Source organism: Carettochelys insculpta, chromosome 22 (assembly GCF_033958435.1).
Source record: "Carettochelys insculpta isolate YL-2023 chromosome 22, ASM3395843v1, whole genome shotgun sequence".
In the NCBI taxonomy this organism is placed as follows: Eukaryota; Metazoa; Chordata; order Testudines; family Carettochelyidae; genus Carettochelys; species Carettochelys insculpta.
Genome location: NC_134158.1, coordinates 5740425 through 5762647, shown reverse-complemented (window position 1 = coordinate 5762647; position 22223 = coordinate 5740425). Strand labels below are relative to the sequence as shown.

The window sequence follows — 22223 nt, the reverse complement described above, 5'->3', positions numbered from 1 at the left end:
TGCCTACCGTTTGGCTACGTCAGCTGCCCGCAAGAACACAGATCGTAACAAACACCGGTATGATGCAAGAGTGCGCCTTCAGGAGCTCCAACCTGGGGACCGAGTTCTCCTGCGGAATCTAGGGTTTGCTGGCAAACAGAAGACTGCCGATAGATGGACGGCAACACCCTACCTGGTGGTGGAAAGACTTAAGGACCTACCTGTTTACAAGATTAAACCTGAGAGCAGATCAGGGCCAATGAAGACCGTAAATAGGAATCTCCTACTGCCCGTGGGGGAGTTGGTTGGTGCACCTTCAGAGATGGATTATGACATAAGGCCGGGGTGCAAAGAAAGTGCAAGGGCACATCCATTACCCAACACATGAGATGATTTACCCTTATCCAGCACCTTCAAGAGTGACTCTGAAGAGAATGAGGCTCCCATGGAGCACCCTAGAATGGGAACCAGATCCCAGAGTCGATCAAGGGAACATGGGGAAAGGGCAACACCTTTGGCACTGAATCCCAGAGCAGAAGTGTTTACACCCAGGGCTGGAAACCCCCCTTCTGCAACAAGAATCGTCTGGGATGATGAATCTGTCCCATTTACCAACAGTTCGGAGGAGAACCAAGCATGTGCAGATACACCCCAATTAGCCGACAGAGATGTTTTTGTCCAGGACATCCCAGTCTGTGAGCAAGAGACACAAGGGCCAATATGGGTAGAAAGGGAGTCCCCGAATGAACGCCCCTTATCCCTACCGTCATAAGAGGATCCCGCAACCCCTGTTATCCCCACGCTCAATAGGTGAGATATAGTCATAAAGCCCATAAATAGACTAACTTACGAGGCACCTGGAGTAGTTGGGGAGGATGTGACACATCTGGCACAAAGACTTGTGGAAGCCATAGTGAGCTTTCTCAGGCCATTAGAGGGGAATTCATGTGGATGTTATAATCGAAAGTGTGATTTGCCAGGATGTCAAATTCTCGGCTGGGGGGAGGATGTAAGGAATGTGGCAGCAGCATTGTAAAGCATTGTAGGACAGGAGGGGAGGGATTGCAACCAAGGAACAGGGGAAACAAACTGCCCTGGAGCTTAGTGATGTCTTCATTGGGCCTGTGAAATGCTAGAGGTTAAGGGCATACTCAGCACCTGCATTTTAGCACACGGTGAAGCCATGCTGGGGCCCTGATTCCCTGCTGCAGGGGAGACCTAGGCTACGTCTACACTAGCACACTACCTTGAAGTAGCCTATTTCGAAGTAAGGACATCGAAATAGGCTACTTCAATGTGTATCTTCTACACGTCCTCCAGGGTTGGTGACGTCGACGTTCCATGTGGAAGTAGCGACGGGGAACATCGAAAGGAGCCGCCGCAGAAGGAAATGTGGAGCGTCCACACACACAAGCGCTCCCAGTTGAAATATGGGGCCAGCAAAGCCCAGAGCCGCTCCCCTAAAGGGCCCCTCCCAGACACACTTGACCTGCACAGCACGATATCCACAGAGCTGACAACCAGTTGCAGACCCTGTGCACACAGCATGGACCTCCAGCTGCAGCAGCAGCAGCAGCCAGAAGCCCTGGGCTAAGGGCTGTTGCACGCAGTGACCATAGAGCCCCGCAGGGGCTGGACAGAGCGTCTCTCAACCCCTGAGCTGATGGCCGCCATGGAGGACCCCGCTACTTTGAAGTAGCGGGAGGCGGATCGTCTACACATGCCCTAGTTTGAAGTTGAACATCGAAGTAGAGTGCTATTCCCATCTTCGGATGGGGATAGCGATTTCGACATCTCACCGCCTAACGTTGATTCCAAAGTCGAAATAGCACACGGCGCGTGTAGACATGACGTGTGCTATTTCGATGTTGTGCTGGCTGCTTCGAAGTAGCTGGCTAGTGTAGACGCACCCCTAGAGAGAAACACAACGGGAACGTGAGTGAGTGAGCTACTCTCTGAGCTACACCCTCTGCGAGTGACAACCCTGCCCCAGCACTGAGCTGGGGGATGGGGTTGGGGCAAACCCCTCTGAGAGTGACAGCCCCACCCCTGGGAGCAGCGCTGGGGAAGGGGGAGCCGGGGGGGGCACAGTCACTTCCCTGCCCAGTCACAGCCCTGTGCTTGGGGCTCTCTCCTGAGCTGCAGACAGCCGCTCCGGCGCTGGGGCGGGCAGAGCTGGAGACTGTCCCTGGGCTGGCCGCAGCCCCCACAGGAAGCCCTCCCCTCCCACCCATCGGAGTTTCATGGCCAAGTGTGAGGTTCAGTTACCCCCTGGGCGGTGCTTAACACAGAGACTCGGGAGCGGCAGACCACAGTGTCCTGTCACGGGGTGCAGGGAGCACCCTGGAGAGGTGGGACCCGACCGGCTGGAGTCTTGTAAATCACGTGAGTTCCCCTCACCCAGCTCCTCCCAAAACAGGAAGCACAGGCACAGGAGGGGGAGCAAACAGCCCACACGGGGCGCAGCATTGCTGCTTAATACAGATGCTCGGAGACACGGATACCCGCACAACTGCATCTCCCTGTCTCCCACCTCCATTCCCCAGCAGCCCTTAGTCACAGCAGCCCCCGGTACCAGAGCACAGATTCATATACAAGGGTTTGCAGGCCCAGGCCCTGGCTGGCTCGCTCATCTATGACTTACTTGACTTAAACCCTTGTACTCCGCGTGGAGCCTGGGTCAACTACAAGTCCCCTCCACTTCACTCTGTCTCGGGACAAAGCTTCTAGCTGACCCCGGAGTGCCCCACTCATCCTTCAGTCTCAGTAGACCTTCTCCAAGTTGTCCGATGTCTTCCTCCTTTGGTTTTCCTTGTGCGTTCCATGTGAGAGCTTGGCGGGCTGTGCTGGGTGATACAAGCCGTGTCTACACGTGCACGCTACTTCGAAGTAGCGGCACTAACTTCGAAATAGCGCCCGTCACGGCTACACGCGTCGGGCGCTATTTCGAAGTTAACTTCGACGTTAGGCGGCGAGACGTCGAAGTCGCTATCCTCATCAGGAGATGGGGATAGCGCCCTACTTCGACGTTCAACATCGAATTTGGGACCGTGTAGTCATTGCGCGTCCCGCAACTTCGAAATAGCGGGGTCCGCCATGGCGGCCATCAGCTGAGGGGTTGAGAGATGCTCCCTCTCCAGCCCCTGTGGTTCTCTATGGTCACCGTGGGCAGCAGCCCTTAGTCCAGGGCTTCTGGCTGCTGCTGCTGCAGCTGGGGATCCATGCTGCAGGCACAGGGTCTGCAACCAGTTGTCGGCTCTGTGGATCTTGTGTTGTTTAGTGCAACTGTGTCTGGGAGGGGCCCTTTAAGGGAGCGGCTGGCTGTTGAGTCCGCCCTGTGACCCTGTCTGCAGCTGTGCCTGGCACCCTTATTTCGATGTGAGCTACTTTGGTGTGTAGACATTCCCTCGCTGCGCCTATTTCGATGTGGTGCTGCGCAACGTCGAAGTTGAACATCGACGTTGCCAGCCCTGGAGGACGTGTAGACGTTATTCATCGAAATAGCCTATTTCGATGTTGCTACATCGAAATAAGCTACTTCGATGTAGGCTTCACGTGTAGACGTAGCCACAAAGATACAGATTTACCTGCTCACTTAAACGTGCTCCATGGTCCGTACAGCCAGAGGTGATTCAGGGTCTAAAGGTAAGTGAGGGCAATGGGTCTCCAGCTCTGGGGCCCTGGTGTGGAAGGGGCTGAGCCAGGCAGCTGAATTTGGCCAGGGAGCCAGGAACTGCTTCCTGTTGAAGAAGGAGAACCAGGAACTAAGGAGAGAATGGAGGAAATGGACCACTTTATTGCCAATACTCATTGTTTGCCTGGAATCAAGCTCCCCAATTCCATTGCCTGGCAGGCTTGATCCTGTTTCTACTGAAGTCCATGTCAGCACTGCAGAGAGCCCTTAGCAAGACAGAGCTGCTGTCACTGCACTAAAACCCCCGACTGATGTTCTGCTTGAAACTTCGACTCTTCACGCTGAGAATTTGGCTGTTCAGGCACCCGTCATTCTGGCCTTTCACACGATTTGCATGGGCTAGTAACAGCGCCTTTCCTAGTAGAGTTCTCTGTATGGTATTTAATAACATCAATGTCAGTAGTGTTACCATCTAAAAAAGAGGACACCCCTGAGAGGGAGTGTGTCTGTATCAGTATCTACCCACTCACCTTGTATTTACATGTTATACCTTGTACATTCATGAAAGATGAGTGGGTAGATACTGATACAGATACACTCCCTCTCAAGCATATCCTCTTTTTAGAAAGGTCACATATGGTAGCCTGGCATGTAATCGTGCAAAGAAAGCCTGAGCTGCAGTGCAGGCCTGCAGGGAGCCTTCATTGCTTGCTAGTCAGAGCTCAAGGACTAAACACTCTCTGGTTTACACTCTCAAAAGGAGAGAGGGACTTGGACAAAACCTGCCATAGGGAGCAAAGAGGGTCTGTCAGGGCTGCCTCCCTACTCTGACATGCTGAGGGCAGTAAGTGGGGGCTTGCAAAACTTTCAAAATACCTTGCTTTTATAGGCTGCTTAAAAAGCTCCCCAAGCTCACAGATTCCTTGACCCTGGGGCAGGGGGAAGGGGGATAATTGCCGCCACCACCCAGTGAAAAGTCCCCCTTAAAACCCAGGAAGGCATGCTTGGATATTACCCTGTGGAGTAACCCCAAGCTTTCCCCTTTCCTTAAGAGATACCTTGGGAACAGAAGAAATGGGCTGTAATCTGATAGCTGACCTCACTTCGGGCAGCATACAAACAGACGCTCCTCTATGGAACAGAATTGAAATCATTGCCTTAAAACCCCCTAATTTATTCACCAAACAAACGATGGAAAAAATGCCAAGGAAGTAAATAAGCATCCTTGGTTGCTGGATATAAGACAACAATTCAAAACATTCTGGTTGTTGCACAGAGAATTACTTCTCTGGGATTCAGATTAGAAGTTGCAGTGCACAGGGGAAAACAACATCAACCAGCCTGGAAAGTCCCATAGCAAACTGAATTTAAAATAACCTGATCACACCTAACTAAACATTTCCTCTCTACTCACACGTCCATGCTCTGCTTGGGAGATGGCCAGGATATTTACTGGAGTCATTCATCCTGCTTAAGCATCTTGTCTGAGTCTCGACTTCAGCCCAGCAGAAAGACTCTTTCTCAGCAGGCCACCGCTTCACTTCCAATATCCCCCTTTTTCCCCACTGGCTCACCTGGCTGCTCCCCACAGAGACCTCTCTAAGGGTTAACCCTTTACAGGCCTTCCTTTATGTCAGGTTCAGAACAGGAGGGGGTTTGAGTCCTTAGTGCTCTGTGGCATTGATCTGTACAGACATTTCCAAAGCACCTGTAGTCCTGCCTGCCTGTCTACATGAGCGCTGTGACCCCCTCCTCTCCCGAAAGAGCCAAGAGCCCCTCAGTGCACTAGTGACCCTGGGGAGAGCGAGTTACATCCCCTTGGTGCCCGATCTGAGAGTTTGAGTCTTTGCAGCTCCGCCTTTTACAGACTGACAGGTCAGTAGCTCCAGCTGCAGAGATGGGGGCTGAGCTCAGTGTGGGTGGCTGGACACACACAGCTGCCGGTGGAGCAGGGGATAGGCTGAGTCTTCCTGGCTTCCACCATGAGAGAGCTCAGATGTGATCCTATTCTCCCCCCTTCTCCATTTCCTCTGCTTCCCCACCCTGTCATCTCCCCACACCATTCCTGTTCTATGTCCCTCCCGCTTCCTCTGTCCTGCCCCGTGTTCAGTTCCACTTTCACATTTCCCTCCTGCCTCCTCCTCTTCCTCCACTTCTCCGTCAGCGTCAGCACAAGCCGCCACTGGCAGAGCAACAGGCCAGGAGGACAGAAACTCCCCTGACGGCCATGGCCTCTACATCTACTGCAGGGGACATAGGAAACGATACCATTTGCTCCATCTGCCTGGGGTACCTGACCCAGCCAGTGACCATAGCCTGTGGGCACAACTACTGCCAAGCCTGCCTCACCCGGTACTGTGAGGAAAGGGGCCCAGAGAGACGCCTGCCCTGTCCCCAGTGCCGAGCCCCCTTCCAGACAGGGGAGTTCAAGCCCAACACCCAGCTGCACAACATCGTCGAAAAGCTCAGGGAGCTGGAGTTAAAGGCAGGGAAGGGGCCAAAGGAGGGTCAGTGCGAGAGACATGAGGAACGCCTCAAACTCTTCTGTGAGGAGGATGGAGAAGCCATTTGCTTGGTGTGCGAGAAATCCCGGGAGCACAAGTCCCACTCGGTGGTTCCCATCGAGGAGGCTGCCCAGGAGTACAAGGTAGGAAATGCTCTACACTTTGCTTCATTACATCCCAGCAGGACCCAGGTTTATTCCCCTCCTGAGCACAAGGATGGCCATTCACAGCTGGCTGCTTCCAGATAGGTAGCTGAATGAAAGGGGGCTGGTTTCCAGAGGGGCTGGTTACCTGAGGGGAGAGCACTGGGGCTGTGGGCAGAGGGGTGGTTACCAGAGGGGTGAGCACTGGGGCTGTGGGCAGAGGGGTGGTTGCCAGAGGGGTGAGCACTGGGGCTGTGGGCAGTGGGGTGGTTACCAGAGGGGTGAACACTGGGGCTGTGGGCAGAGGAGTGAGCACTGGGGCTGTGGGCAGTGGAGTGAGCACTGGGGCTGTGGGCAGTGGGGTGGTTACCAGAGGGGTGAGCACTGGGGCTGTGGGCAGTGGGGTGGTTACCAGAAGGGTGAACACTGGGGCTGTGGGCAGAGGGGTGAGCCCTGGGCGCATTGGGAGAAGACCCAGACCTTTTTTGCCCCAGCATTGCCAGTGTGACGCCCTGCTGAGAGAAGAGGCATTTGCCAATCAGTGTTCTGGGGACCACTGGGGTTCCACGTGACATGATTGGCGCTCTGTGAAAATGTCGATGCCAGCGAGAGTTTTTCCTGTGAAATATGACATTAGAAATGATGTGTGATTCAGAAATACTCAGGTGTTTGAATAGTATTGAGATATAGGTTAGATATATTAATAACATTCATAATAATAGAGTTATTATGCAATTTGTGCTGAAAAAGAGAGGCAAGAACACTCGTCCCATGAAAAAGCCTGTCAAATGTTACTGATTTTATTGTCCAGAACCTTTTCGTAAAAATAATAATTTATAAAAACACAAAATTAAAAAATATTTCCCTTTGCTGATTTGTTTTGTGTTTCTTTTGCATAAAAATATTTTTAAGCTTGAAGGGAAGACAGGCCTTTTTTGAACACTGTTGTCTTTTCCATTTTTGTCCAAAAAAAGGACACTCACCATCTTTCTTTCAGCTGTTCTATTGATGGTTTCTTTAGGTTTGTGCATTATTTTTACACTTAATTCCAGGGTTGCTTCCTGTCCTACCAGGACATTGGCTGCTTATTGAGGGGATTTTCTCTTCTTCTTATTTGGTCTTTGGAAACTGAAAGACATCTAAAAAACCCTAACTCTTTGAAATGAACTTTTCAGCATTATGTGCAGCAGTTTTTTGGTTTGAAACTCCCTCCCCTTCCCACCTCCCAACCAGCATCTCTGTGTTCCTTCAATATATTCCAAACCCAAAGGTGTTCAATGGCCAAAGTAGTTTGGAAAATGCTGAGATATCGACATCTATAGTCTCATTTCTGCTCCAAATGTGAAGAAGTGGCTCTTACCCACAAAAGCTCGTTACCTAATAAATAGGTCTGTGAGACTAACGGCTGTTTATCACACGCGATGCCCCTGCAGGAGAAGCTCCAGGGAGCCCTGGGCCCTCTCAGGAAGCAGCTGGCGCAGGCCCTGGCGCTGACGTCCGAAGAGGAGAAGAAAACCGCAGCGTGGCAGGTGGGTGTCTGGGTTCCTCTGCCCTGAGCCCTCCCCCTGCAGCGTTCCCAGGGGCAGAGGCTGTGCAGCTCCAGCACGAGGCGAGGAACCTGCTCCAGTTGCTGAGCCCGTGACCCAGGCGTGCTGGCGGCAGGACCGGGCTGTGTCTCTGGGGGATCTGGGCACAGCCCGTTCCTGGCCCGTCTGCGGTGGTGCACACTCACCCTGTGCTCTACCCCGGGGGCGAGTTCTCAGGGGCGGCTGCAGCGTTTCACTGTCACACGGATCCTGTTTTCCGCCTGCAGCCGACAGGCGTCCGACCCCCGTGAAATTGCTCCCCTGCGTCTCTGCAGCCTGGAGGAGAAGGGCTGTTCCCTCCCCCACCCAAAGTCCCTGCAGCTTGTCTGCCCCACCCCCGCGTCCGGCACTGGAGCTGGGCACTGAGCAGAGGGGTCCCCCGGGGGTGAGCTCCGACCTCTCTCAGCGGCTGAGCTGGGGGCTGAGCTCTTGTGCCTGTGGAACTGGGGCGGGTGTGGAGCTCTGTGGGGAATCCGCCCCACGGCTGCGTCTGCCCGGCCCCACCAGCCAGCTGGGGCTGGGCACCCGCCATTGCCCCGGGGCCTGGGTGGGCTTGTCCAGCCCCTGCTGCTGCAGCGTCGTTGCTCCCAGCACCTGAGCCGGCCAGATCAGAGCTCGGGGGGACGTGTCTGCAGGTGCTACGGTCACGCCTCCATGGCAGGGGCACACCTTGAGCCAGCAGAGCCAGGCCCGGTCCTGTACAGCCGGGCAGAGCGCAGCCACTTCACAGCCTCTGCTGCCCTCGGGTGGGCACCTCGTCCCGGCACCTGCTGCTGTGCCCGTGACCTGCCCTGAGCTCGTCGGTAGCCGGGGGACGGCCCCCTGGGGGAAATGTCTGTGCTGGTTCAGCAGCACAGGCCGGGTGAGGCAGACACTGGCTGGGCACTGGGCACGGGACACTTGGCCAGGCTGGGTGAGGCCACGGCCAGCACGGACAATATGCTGGGAGCCCAACCCCCACGAGAGCCCCAGGCTGGCACCCAAAGGGCTGTTGGCACCTGCCCCTCAGTGTGGAACATCACAGGGCTGGGCAGGTTTGTCAGGGAAGGAGCATCACCCGCACCCTGGGCTGGTGCTTGGTCCTGGCGTGAGGATGGGGACTGGACTCCATGAGCTCTCGAGGTCCCTTCCCGTTCTTTGCGATAGGTCCATCTCCATGTGGTCCTCCTGCTGCAGGGGCTCCCCTGGGCGTGTGCAGCGGTGCCAACACCCACTGTGGTCTGGGGACTAGATGGGGGGGCCTGGCACCCTGCCCCTCTGAGGGGGCGGGGCCAAGGGCAGAAGGGGCGGGGCTTAGGGCGTTCAGTCCCAGTCCCAGAGCCGCGTGAGGAGCCGCACCACTGCGCTCCACAGCATTTGGAAGGGGTCTGGAGCTCAGGCCAACTCCATTGCTGCCTTGGCGGCTGTGGTGGCTGGAGCTCCAGGCCCCTGTGACATGCTGGGTCCAGGAGCAACTGCCCTGTTTAACCCCTTCCCCCCCGGCTGGCGAGCCTGAGTGTGGGAGCGCCCAGCGCTGGGCACCCAGATCCCCCCCAGACCCCTGTGCAGCCCCCCGTAAATCTCTCCTCTTCCCTCCATTTCTCCCCACTCTGCTGGGTCCCTCCCCTGCCCCCGCAATAACGTACTGCGGCTTTACAGACCCCGGACAACCCCGCTGTGGAACTGACCCCGTGAACTCTGCCCTCAGCCAGCCCCTGTCTGGTCCGTGCCCACAGCAGTAACCGTCCTAACTCCGCCGCACTGCCGGGCTTGTCCCTGCCCGGCGCAGCCTGCGTCGCTCAGCGTCTGGCTCCCGTGTTCTCTCCGCCCCTCCTGCTGTTCTCTCTGCAGGCGACAGCGCAGCAGAAGCGGGAGACGATTGCGGGTGAGTTTAGCAAACTGCACAGGCTGCTGAGAGAGGAGGAGCAGCTGCTGCTGCAGCGACTGGCGCGGGAGGAGAGGGAGGCTCTGCAGAGGCTGCAGGCAAACGTCGCCAAACTCTCCCAGCAAAGCGCCTCTCTGCAGCGGCTCATCACAGAGCTGGAGGAGAAGTGTCGGCAGCCGGCTGCTGAGCTGCTGCAGGTGAGAGAGCCTCGGAATTCTCCACCCTCTAGCGCTGCGGCTCGGCCCGTCCTGCGGGTCACTGACAAACAGGCGCTCAGGCCGAGGGCTCCATCTGTTGTGAGCATCGCAGGGGTGCGAGAGGGGATCTGATCGCGCAGGTCCGGGGCTGGGGCGACGGAGCGGTTGAGCTGAAGTGATAACAGGCTCGGCCCCTCCTTGCTCTGACTCCAGATCGGGGACAGGCAATAGCTTTGAATGGGGCCACTGCAGGAGTTTGTAAGTGGCTGAGGGCTGCGCTCTTCCATGCTGTTAATGGAGAGGAGGTGCCGGGGGTGGGGCGTAGGCTGGGCGCACAAGGGAGCTTGGGGTAAGGGAGTGGGAGCAGCAGGGGTTGTTGGATCTGGGAGGGAGTTTAGGTGAAGGAGGGGTGTGACCCAGGTCAGGGGCATGGGTGGAGAAGGGTGTGCGACCTGGGTCAGGTGTTCAGGAGTTTGGGTTATGAGTGGGGGCGGCAGATGCGGGTGTAAGGACAGAGAGGGGTTATGGGCACAGGGGTGCAGAGGGTTTGGGTTGTGACTGATGGCTGGAGATGGGGGTGTGATGGGGTTCAGGGGTCCCCAGGCACTGCACCCCATCCACAGGCAGGTGTGACTCTCACTCAGCAGGTAGAACAGGAGGTTCATTAGGCGACAGAGGCACTGGTCAGCACAGAGGTGTCAGTACAGCCGTCAGAAACAGTCATTCCAACCTGTCCTGGGGAGAGGAGCTGGAGGGGTGCCCCTGTGGGGTGGAGCTTCCCCCATCACCGGGCTGGCTGCCTTCCAACTCTCTCTTCCCCCAGCGTCTAACTGCTGCCTCTGATTCAAACCCAGCTCGGGTCCTCCCTGCTCTTTGTTCAGGGCACAGGTGTTACCTGCCAGCCTAGGTTACAGCCCCAGGGTCATCCTTAGTCGCTGGGAGCTGCTCTGCTTGTCTCACACCCATCCAGCCTGCGTCTCACATGCACCCCCCACTCCATCCCATCGGGTGTAAGAACTGTGTGGGGTTATGGGCACAGAGGTGTGTAAGGGTTGGGTTACATGGTGTAGGGGTGCGGGTGGGGAGCAGAGGGTTGTCAGCAGCTGGGGTGCCACAGGCAGGCTCTGCCAAGAGACGCATCCTTGGGTGGCTCCCAGCCAGCAGCCCAGCTGGTTCCTCAGCCAGGGCCCCTTCTTTCCATGGCCCTGTACTGGTTGCAGGGGCCGTGTGTGGCTGACTCTGAACACAGTGACTCCGGAGGGGGGAGGAGTCATTTGCCGCCTCCAGTCCTGCAGACAGGCGCCTCCCATTGGCTGAATACTTTGCTGGGGAAGTTTGATGAAGCCCCCCTCTCCGGCCTGGCAGTGTTCAGCCAGCTGCTCTGAGCACAGATGGGGGGCGGGGCTGGCAGGGAGCCTGAGGGAGGCTCTTGTGGGCCAGACCTGACGGCTTGAAGGGCCACATTCAGCCTGTGGGCTGTATTTTATTCACCCCGACCCAGAGCAGAGGGCCCGATGTGTTTTACAAATCCCGATTCCGAGACATGCGGTGATGGGACAGGGCCCCGGGGGAGATCTGTGCCCTTAAATTTCTCTTACACTGACATCAACTACTGGAAACAAAAAAGGACACGTGACAGGCTTTTAATGAGAAGAGGGTTTTTGCATTTCTGCTTGGGCATGCGTTACATAACGACGTCACTGTTACGAGTGTGTTATAAACATTACTGTGCCAACAATCTCAATGCTATTCAAACACCTCAGTATTTTAGATACACACGTCATTAGTTAGTTGACATTTGAGAAGGAAAAGTCTCACCAGAATCGACATTTCTCCAGGGAACACCTAGTCACGTTGCGTGGAACATCAGTGTTCCATGAAACACGGTTTGGGAAACGCGGCCAGGAGAGATTTGACCCCAAACCAGTAAAGGCCAGAGGGGAGGTTCATTTCCTAGCTGGGAGCACACTGGCTCTACTGCCTGAGTTCTAGCTGCAGTCGCTGGTTTTACACGTGGTTCTAACTCAGAACTCTGGGTCTCTTTCCCCTGCCAGGATGTGAGAAGCGCACTGAGGAGGTATGTTCCCCACGTCCCTCCTTCCTACGCACGGGGCGGCGGCTCTGCGGTGATGTGCACAGAGCAGCGGAGTGAAGACGGGATGTTTTCTTCCCAGGAGTGAAAGTACCAAACTGCAGGAACCAGAAGCCGTGTGGACCGACCTGAAGAACACGTATCGCGTTTGTCTGGACGTGACGGAAGCGCTGAGAAGGTTTGCAGGTGAGCGGATGCTGCTGGGAGGTTCAGCTGTTCGGTGCCTGGGGGTCTGGAGGGAGCCTGGGGCCCAGGGCACACGTGGACCCAGCTGGCAGGTTGGGAGCTGTGTGAGGGCTGGAGGCTGACGCACTGAGTGCTGGGGAGTTTGCCGGCTGTTCACACCCACCTGCTGGCACTTGCCCAGGTATCTCTCCAGGCCTCGCGACGCTGACGTCCTGATCTCTCCCTGGCTGAGCAGGTGCTGCAAGGCCTAGACTGGGCCCAGTGTGCTGGGTGCTGCACAGACTGGTAATGGAGGATGTGTCTGTGCCCCTCTCCTGGCGCAGGGCGAGGGCTGCGCTGTGGGGCCTGTAATATTGAGGGGGTTTCTCAGACACAGCCGAGAGAACCAATCCCAGACAAACTGCTTCCAGCCAGGCCAGCCTGGGGTTTCCTTCTCAGTCAGGCACACCAAGCCAGCCCCAAAGTCCCCCTGCCAGCCCCTCCAGCCAGCCGGAAGTTACACAACAAATCTCACACATCCCCCAGCTGCTCCTATGGTCAGGTGAGAGGCTGGACATGGGTGGGGTGACGGTGCCCCCAACACACCCTGGTAGGGCCTCTGGGCTGGGCTGGCTGCTCCTCCTGCTGCCGGCCAGTCAGTAGCGCTGCACGCGCTGTCTGGCACCTGGTTTCTTCTCCCCACAGCTGAGTGGCCGTTCCCTGGGCGGTGCAGCAGCTCCCTGCTAACAGCGGAACTGCAGCTGAGTGCAGAAGTCTCTGCGCTGGGCAGGGCAGGGTAGTTCAGCAGGGGGTGGGACGCCCGTCTGAGACCTAAATGCAGGGCTGTCCCATGACCAATGGAACTGGAAGGGCCCTCGAGGGGTCATCGAGTCCAGTCCCCTGCCCTCACGGCGGGACCCAGCACCGTCTAGATCATCCCTGCTGGATAGTTATCCAGCCTGCTCTGAAATAGCTCCAACCCAGGGAGATTCGGCAACTGGCCTCGGCAATTCATTCCAGTGTTTAACCACCCGGCGAAAAGCTTTTCCTAATGTCCAGCCTGAACCTCCTCCAACCTATTTTTCTCTCTCCTCCTTGTAACCTGCTTTTAAATACTTGAAAGCTGCTGTCATGTCCCCTCTCAGCCGTCTCTTTTCCAACCAAACGAACCCAGTTCTTCTCCTCTTCTCTCAGAGGCCACGTTTTCTAGAGCTTCCATCAGTTTAGTTGCTCTTCTCTGGACCATCTCGAATTTCCCCACATCTTTCCTAAAACATGGTGCCCAGAGCCAGACACAGTGCTCCAGCTGAAGCCTAATCAGCGCAGAGCAGAGCAGAAGAGCGACTCTCGTGTCTTGCTCACAACTCTCCTGTTAATACATCCCAGGATCCTGTTGGCTTTTTTTGCAGCAGCCTCACACTGTTGACTCAGCTTGTGGTCCACTCTGACCCTGGAACCCTTTCTGCAGTGCTCCTTGCTAGGGAGTCTCTTCCCGGTTTGTAAGCGCAAAACTGATTGTTCCTCACTAAGTGGAGCACTTTGCATTTGTCCTTATTCAGCGTCATCCTATTTTCCTCAGACCGTTTCTCTGGTTTGTTGAGCTCATTTGGAACTCTGTCCCTGTCCTCCAAAGCTGTTTCCAGCCCTCCCAGCTTGGTGTGATCTACAGACTTAGCAAGCGCACTCTCTATGCCAAAACTGAAATAGTTGATGAATATATTGAACAGCCCTGGCCCTAAAACTGACCCTTGCAGGACCCCACTTGTTATGCCCTTCCCGCATGACTGTGACCTGTTAATAACTACTCTCGGGCTGTGTCTCCACTAGCTCCCTACTTCGAAGGTAGCGTGGTAAGTAGGGTGTGGTGAGATTATTAATGAAGTGCAGCAGTGCATATGCAGCACTTCATTAAGCTAATTCTCCCCATGGCAACTTCGAAGTGTTAAACTAACCCACTAACCCACTGATACTTCAAAGTGCCTGGGCAACTTCGAAGTCTCTTTACTTCTGAGTAAGTGAGGGGCAGGTCAGACAGTGCCTGTGAGCGTCAGCAAAACACCCTCCCCCCCATCTCTCTCTTCACTAGGCACCCACCCCTCCTGCTGCGGGGGTGCAGCTCAGTGGGGCGACCAGGGCTCCCTTTGCAGTGGTAGAGGTTCTGGGGATCCAGCAAGTCTGTTACTTTCCTCACTGCAGGGCCAGGCCCAGAGACGCCGGGGCTCAGCCTGGCCGGCCCCAGCACAGATTAGCGCTGAGGGGTCCCCTTGCTCAGGCCGGCTCAGTACAGCTCTGCTGCCCTTTACCCACACCGCAAGGGGAACGACATTTCCTGACCCCAGCAGTACCGCAGTGATGTGTGACCCAGCACCAGCCAGACTGGCTCCCTGGCAGCACAGCTCCGTCTGCTGGGTCCCAGCAGGGCAGGAGGGTTCCTGGATGGACAGTCTGGGCCTGGCGCCTCCCCCAGGCCGGGCTCCTCAGGAGCGGTGAGGGGAGAGCTCCCTCCCCCCTGCTCACCCCCATCGTCTGCCAGGGGCAGGTCGGCCCATGCACCGACCCAACCGCCCGACACTGGCACAGACACCAGCCGGGTGAGAGCCCCTCTGGGTCCCACGTCTGCCCTGTCTGCGTCCCCGGCACAAGGGTTTTCTGCTGCTCTGTGACAGGCTCTGACCCAGCCAATTTCCATTCATGTTTCCAGCCCGCCACTGACCAGGCAGCGCTGCCTCGGACTGGGCGGGGGGGGATCTTCTCGGAGGTGGGGGGGATCTATGGAAATCCCTGTGGGAACCTGCCCCTCCCTTCCCTTCTCTCCCCTCTGGCCTCTTGCCCCCATTGCCTCTCCCCTCTGCCCCCTCTTCTGTTCCGGGCACCTGCCCCTCCCCGTCCCATTGCTGCCACCCATCTGCTGCCCCCTCTGCCCCCGACTTTCACCACCACCCTTGTGCCTCTCTTGCCCCCAACGCCCAGAACTGCCCCTTCCCTTCCCCTCCCCCCAGAAAGACCACATGTCCCCTCCCCCACCCTGCCCGCGGTGCCGTCCTGTTCCCCTTCCTCCTCCTGCCCTGGCCCCTCATCTCCCCGAAGCATAAGCCCCTCCCCTCTTCCCCCCACCACTGCTGCCTGTCACTCCCCTCACCCCTGCTTCTGTCCTGTTCCCCTCCCCTCCCCTCCCACCTCCCTGACACCTGCACCCCTCCCCCTCTGGTCCCCTGGTGCCAGCCCCTCTGTTCACTGCTCCTCTGCCCCCTGGTGCCCACATCCCCTCACCTGTCTGGCTGCCTAGGGCCTGTCCTTCCCCTCAACCCACTTCCTGCCCCCCCGCTCCCCTGTTCTCTGTCCCCCTCGGCCCCCTGGTGCTGCCCCTCCCCCTCTGCCCTCCTTGCAGCTGCCCCTTTGCCCCACCCATCCCCATCCCTCCTGCTTATTGCCCCTCCCCTCCCCCTTCCTGGCACCCTCCCCTCGTGCCTCTCTCCCCTCAATAACTGCCCCTCCCCTCACTGCCCTGGTGTCTCCTGAGATCTGCCTCACTCCTCCCCCTCCCCCACCCCATGGTACCTTCCCCACTTCTCATCTCCTTTGTCTCCTTCCCCTGCCCCCTGCCCCCTCCCCCTGGTGCCTCCTCCTCCTCCTGCCCCTGGTCACCCACCATGTGCTTGGGTGTTGCCCCTCCCCCTCCTGCTCTGTGCCCCAGAGTCCAGCCCGGCTCCTGCCCTCCCCTTGGACCCTGGGCCAACTAATCCCCTCAGCTCCCGTTATTGGCCCCAGCCCAGCCCCTCACTCCTGTCTGGGCTTGGAACTGCCCCTCCTCCTGCCCCTTAATCACCCAAGCGCTGCCCCTCCCATCGCCCCGTTCTGCCCCCAGCCCCTGCTCCTCCCCTCCCCCCTGCAGCACCTGGCTCCCGCCTCCTCCTTCCCTCCTCCCCCGCACCGGGGCTGCCCTGCCCCGGCCAGTCCCTCGGCCCCTGGGCGCCTGCCTCACTCTGTGCCCTGGGGCTGCCCATTCTCTGCCCCCCGTGGCACTGGCACCTGCCCCACCCCCCAGCCACCCACCCATCACCTGTCCCCCCCCTTGGTCCCCTGCCCCATGGGAGCTCCCCATCACCTCACACCCCTCAGCCCCGCCCTTCCTGCCCCACTGTGGTGCCTGCCCTGTCCCTCACCCTCTGCAGCCCCCGGTACCTCCCGTCATCCATGTCAGGGCTTAGGGGTCTGGTCCTCAGCCCCCCATTGCCATCATGTCACCCATCCCCCTCCCCCTTCACGCATCACCTGCCCCTCCCCTGCTCCCCCTGCCCTTCCCTGTCAGTGTCTCCTCACAGGCAGAGGGGCCCTGAGCCCCCCTCAGACAACACCCCCAGAGCGATCACTGGGGCGCAGGTTCATTTCCGTCTGAGCCCAGGGACCAGCCCTGCCCCCGCACTGACTCTGTGACTCTCCCCAGTGGACGTGACTCTGGATCCAGACACGGCTCATCCCAACCTCGCCCTGTCTGAGGATCGGAAACACGTGAGATTTGGAGCCAGACGCCAGGATCTGCCCCACAACCCTGAGAGATTTGAGAACTATATCAATGTGCTGGGCGCGGAGCGGCTCGCGGGCGGGAGGAGTTACTGGGAGGTGGAGGTGGGAGACAAGACTGGGTGGGACCTGGGGGTGTGCAGGGAATCTGTGAGCAGGAACGGGGAGAGCAAACTCACCCCTGAGGATGGATACTGGGCCGTGTGGCTGAGGGACGGGGGATACAAGGCCTGCACCTCCCGCCCGACCCCCCTCCCTGTGAGCGCCAGGCCCAGCCGGGTGGGGATTTTCCTGGACTACGAGGCGGGCGAGGTCTCATTTTACAATGTGACCGACAGGTCCCATCTCTGCACTTTCACCCGCACCTTCTCCGGGCCCCTCCGCCCTTTCTTCTGTCCTGGCCTCAACCCTGGGGGGACAAACGCGGCTCCCCTGACAATCTGCCCCCTCCCAGCGCAGCCGCAGGGAATCCCTGTCCCTGGCAGTGACCCCGCGGCACAGACTGACCCCTCCCAGCACTGACCAGCCCCCAGCCCTGCTCCCTTGGGGATGTCTAAGGGGCATCGCCTGCCTGCCCCCCACCCTCTCCCCCATCAGTGCCCAGGCCTGTGAGCTGGGAGGGGGAGGGCAGTGAAAGGGCTGGGGGAGCAGCTGCAGGCTGTGGGGGGCAGGGCAGTGTGGGTCGGGTGGGGGCAGGGTCGGGTTGATGCTGAGGGTGGGGGGAGGAGGGGGCTGCAGTGCGGGAAAGGAGGAGCCCAGATCCCCAGGGGAGAACTGTGGGGTGGGTGTGATGTGGGGAGGGGAGAGGCCCCAGGAGGAAGAGCCTCTGAGATAAGAGGTGGCAGGAGAGGAGCCCAGTGAGGGGAGAGGCCCAGTGGGGGTCCTGGGCACTTGGCACATTTCCTGCCCTGGGGAGTCTCTGCCCGCGGAGGGGCAGCAGTGGCCCCAGGGGCAGCGCTGGGCAGGTGAGAGCGCCGGGGCCCTGCTGTGCGTGCAGCCGCTCTGCGCTGCAGCCTCAGCTGGGGGGGCTGGGGAAGGGGCTCAGCAGCTGGGCCAGCCGGGTGGGGGGTACGAGCCCAGCCCCAGGGCGTGAGCGGGGCCCAGCCGGGTGGGGGGTACGAGCCCAGCCCCAGGGCGTGTGAGCGGGGCCCAGCCGGGTGTGGGGGTACGAGCCCAGCCCCAGGGCGTGTGAGCGGGGCCCAGCCGGGCCGTGCAGAACCCACTGGCTCCTCCCGTGGGTTTGCCCCTCCCGTGCGCGGTGACAAAGGGCCCCAGCGCCGGGCGAGGCGGGTGGGAAATACTGACACGCACAAAGTGCCTGGTGCTGCCCAGGGCAGTTTGCTGCCCTCGGACTAGCCCAGCTCCCAGCCCAGGGGCAGCAGACGGCGCCGGGCGGGGGAGTCGCACCTGTCCCAGTTCCTGCCCTGCGACATCTCCGTGTGACGTCCGAGGAACAAAACTGAGCAATTGTTCTACTCCAGCAGCGCCAGGTGCATCCCCAGCGCTCGTCTCATTCCCATTTCACCGGGTTTGACACACACCCGCCCAGCGTGTCTGAGAAATGGGGTTATCCTCGTGGGTGCTTCACTCCAATCCCCAGGAACAATTTCCCGGCGTCGCTCGTGGGAGTCGCGTCCTGTCTCAGAAAACGCCGCTGCTCTGTGTCACTGCGGGCGTGTTTGGGAAATGAGAAAGAGTTCGTAGCACTAAACACCTGAGAGTGATCCACCGAGTGTCTCTGTGCTCCTCACTCTTGTTTGCTGGCAATGTTGGCGCAGGGTTTGGTCGGGGGAGGATGCGGGTGGGAGTGGCGACCTCACAGCTGGGTTTGGTGTGTGGGGCTAAGGCCAGGGGTGGAGGGTAGGGGAGGGTGAGTGGAGTGGGGGACGGCAGAAGGTTCAATGTGTGCGTTGGGGGTTGGGAGGTCTCAGGGGCTGACTGTGGGCAGCCACACCTGCAAAGGTGGATCTGATCTGGGCTGGGGGGCCGGTCCGGGCCATGCTGCTCTGCCCTGGGAGCTCCTCGTGTGTGTTGGGAGTGTGGCGGGGGGTTCATGCTGTGGTTTCTGGCACCAGCATCTCTGGGGAGGCCACTTGGGCTGGGCTGGCATCTGCAGCCCCAGTCTTAGCTCCTGCGTGGAGGTGTCTTCCATAGCCCAGGGGAAGGGAACAGGCCACAGCGCTGGGCCTGGCCCTGGACTAAGCTGAACTCAGCCCCATTTGGGGGAAAATTGGCCCCAGCATTGAGGTGTGGGGGCTGTTGTCCCCAGCTCAAGGACGTGGAACTGTGGGGGCTTTGGCCAGCACACAGCACTGAGCCAGGCCCCAGAGTGAGCTTGGGGGGTTCCAGCCCCAACCTCAGCTCTGGAGGGGGAGGTGGTGGGGGCTGGGGCTGGGCCATGGTGCTGTGCTGGGCGTAGCCCCAGGGTGAGCTGAGGAGAGGGGCAGTGGGGAGGATGTGCCACGGGGGAACCATGGCCTCAGCCCTGGGGTGGGGGGTCCCTGGGCCTAGCCCTGGAGTGAGTGGAGGGGGCTAGGCCTCAGCTGCCAGGGGAGTGGCCACAGCTGTGGGGTGGGGAGCTGTGGCTGGGCCCTGGCCCTGGCCCTGGCCCTGGGGTGAGCCCAAGAGATCTTCCCTGGACCTGCCCCAACTCCATGGCACTGGCCCAGCCTCGGGGTGAGCTTTGTGGCAGGAGGGGTCAGCCTGTGCCACGTCATCACTGCCAGGGACAGAGATTCCCTCCAGCTGTGCTGGGACTGGGCAGATTGTCAGGGGAGCCGCGTTTGTCCCCCTGACATCAAGGGGTACAGATCTGTCACCCCCTCAGGTTCTGCCCTGTCCCCCAAACCCCCAACCCCCAGAACTGAAACTGCCTAGCCCCAGGGGACCCCTCCCGTTTGCTGCCCCCAGCCCAGCTCTTCTCAGAGGCGGCTCAGGAGTGGGAGGTGGACAGGTGGGAGAGTGTGAAACCTCCGACTCAGGGTCTGTCCCTGGTGGGTCCCCCAGGCGGTTCCCTCCCTTGCCCATTGGCAGCAATGAGGGGTCAGACGTAGGAGCCAACCAGAATTCGGCGCCTGAAGGGTTAATTTACGCTGTGGAGGAGGGGAAGAGAATTAGCATGAAGCAGTCAGTGGAATAAAACATCTGATGATGGGAACAGGGACCTCCCACTGGGCAGGAAGCCCAGCCCCAGCCCAGCGCCCCTGCACACCCCATACGCTCAGCCCCCGGCTGGAGAGCCCTGCCCTCGGGGAGCGCCGGGTGGCGTCCGTCAGGGCGGCGGGTGCTCAAGGCCTGCGGCCGTTGGCCTGCGGGGAGCCCTCGGGGGGCACTGAGGAGTCCCTGGGTGGTGGGAGCTGCGGGAGGCAGCGGCTGGGCAGCGCTGGCAGGGGTGCGGATGGGGCGTGAGGGGACAGACGGGCGGGTGGGGGGACGATCTCCTCCTTCCCCTCCCTTGGCAGGCAGCATCCGACCGGCGCTGGGCAGCGTGACGCCTGTGCTGGCTCTGTCTTGGGACAGACAATGCTGCTGCTGTGGGGGTGCCGTGCCAGGCAGCCGCCCTGGGACGTCCGTCCGTCCGTCCGTCCGTCACCGGCTCTGACAGACGCCTTGAGGGGAACCTGCCCCGGCGCCCTGGGGGGCAAACAGCTCTGAGGGGATGGAATACTGAGAGGAAAAGGGCGGGAAAAACCGGTCAGTTCCGGTTCCAACCGCCAGCGCCTGAGGAGAACAAGTCAGTTGGTCGGAAGAAGTGGGTCTGTCCCACAAAAAGCTCATCACCGAACAAATAATTTTTGTCTGTCTTGAAAATGCTTCATTTCTGCTGGTTCGTTTTATCAGAAGAAGAGAAGGGGGTTCCATAAGGACAGAGCAGAGCCTGGGGGAGTGGTGCCACCTGACTGCTCATGGCGCAGTGGGCTGGGCCATGACTGACTGGGATTAATCTCCCACCTACTCATGAAATATTTCTGTCATCAGAAGACTGGGCCCCATTTTCTCCCAAACAATCACATAGTTTACCCAATTCAGTCCCCAGCCATCAGATGACAACTACGCGACCCCACCACTGCCACCCCTCCCTCCCTCAGCTACTCCAGAGCTTGCAGCTCTGTCGCTCCTCCCCATGCCTGTGCACACAGCGCTGTCAAGGGAGCCCTGCATCCCATGGCTATTGTATGACAGGGCAGGGATCACGTGGAGACGTTCAGCCATGCTGGTAGTTCTCTGGGGAGAGCAGGGGCCCAGTATCATAAAGAACAGACTCCACATTTTGACTGTGGACTGGGCTACACCATGGGATGAGGTTGATTTCATTAAGGTCACTTTTTACACCTGATTTTAGAAAGTTGGAGGTGCCTGGCCTCACTGTGCACGAGAGCTCAGTATAGTGCGTCCCCAGTGGGGCAGTGGCTTTGATAGCGATGCACTGTGGGTAGCTGTCCCATAGCTCCTGATGCCCCTTTGCTTTCTGGTTTATGCTCCCAGTGCTCAATGGGACCAAACAGGGCAGTGGTGGTACTGGGTATATGTCCTTAGTGTCTCATAGTGCACCAGTCACCTCCCTCTCCCCTGCTTAAAAGCAATGGCAAGCGATCTTTTTGTGCCCTTGGTTACCTGTCCAGATGCCATAGCAAGGTAAACATGGAACTCACTCAGCAGCAAGGTCCTATGGCAGTGATAGTAAATATCTTGTGCCTCAAGCTGTGGTATGTCCAGAGCCTGACCAGGACCCGCTGGAATGAGGAAGAATCTGAGCAGTCAATGAACAGAGTCAGGAGTGAGGCATTTGAGACGAGCAGTTGGCAGGTGCTGGTGGAATTCAATCTACTTGACAGCATGGAAAGCCAGTTCTGATGCTGTGAGACAGATACAGACTGGTGCAAGTGCCTCTTTAAACAGGTAGGGGATGATCAGCAGTGACTGCAAAACTTTTGCATGCAGAAAGCTACTTTCATAGAAATCTGTGAATTGCTTCCCCCCAGCTACCCCGCTGAAGGGCAGCAATACCAGAATGAGACCTGCTCTGACAGTTGAAAGTGAGTGGCAGTAGTCCTCTGTAAGCTTGCAATGCCAGACAGCTACGGGTCAGTTGGGAATCAATTTAGAGTGGAGAAATGTATACGGGAGCTGCTGCAATCCAAGTAGCCAAGGCAATCAATACCCTCTGCTACAAAGGAGAGTGACTCTGGGAGACATGTAGGACTTATTGGAGGGCTTTGCCACAACTGGGTTCCCTAGCTAGAGTGGGGCAATAGATGGAATATACATCTGTATCTTGGCACCTGACTGCCTGGCCGAAGAGCACATAAACCACAAAGGGTGCAGGAGCTTGTGATTCACAAGGGCTGTTTCACCGACATCAATGTGAGACGATCAGGAAAAGTGCATAACACTCACGTTCTCAGGAAGTCCAGTCTCTTCAGAAAGTTGCAAGATAGTTCTTTCTTCCCACGCCAGAAAATTGACATTGGACGTGCTGAAATGCCAACAGTGATCCTTAGAGACCCATCCAAACCCTTGCTCCCATGTCTCATGCAG

General features: G+C 58.4%; 1 protein-coding gene across 1 annotated transcript; it reads left to right on the top strand.

Annotated features, from left to right (window-relative positions):
• The first annotated feature begins 722 nt into the window (after positions 1-722).
• Positions 723-18414, top strand: LOC142024657 (E3 ubiquitin-protein ligase TRIM39-like). The gene is made up of 9 exons (XM_075016810.1): positions 723-789; positions 2315-2364; positions 5724-6260; positions 7694-7789; positions 9677-9907; positions 11962-11984; positions 12082-12185; positions 16609-16673; positions 18167-18414. Exons 1-9 carry the CDS (start codon positions 723-725, stop codon positions 18401-18403), a joined length of 1410 nt encoding a protein of 469 aa, XP_074872911.1. The 3' UTR covers positions 18404-18414.
• Positions 18415-22223: the final 3809 nt, after the last annotated feature.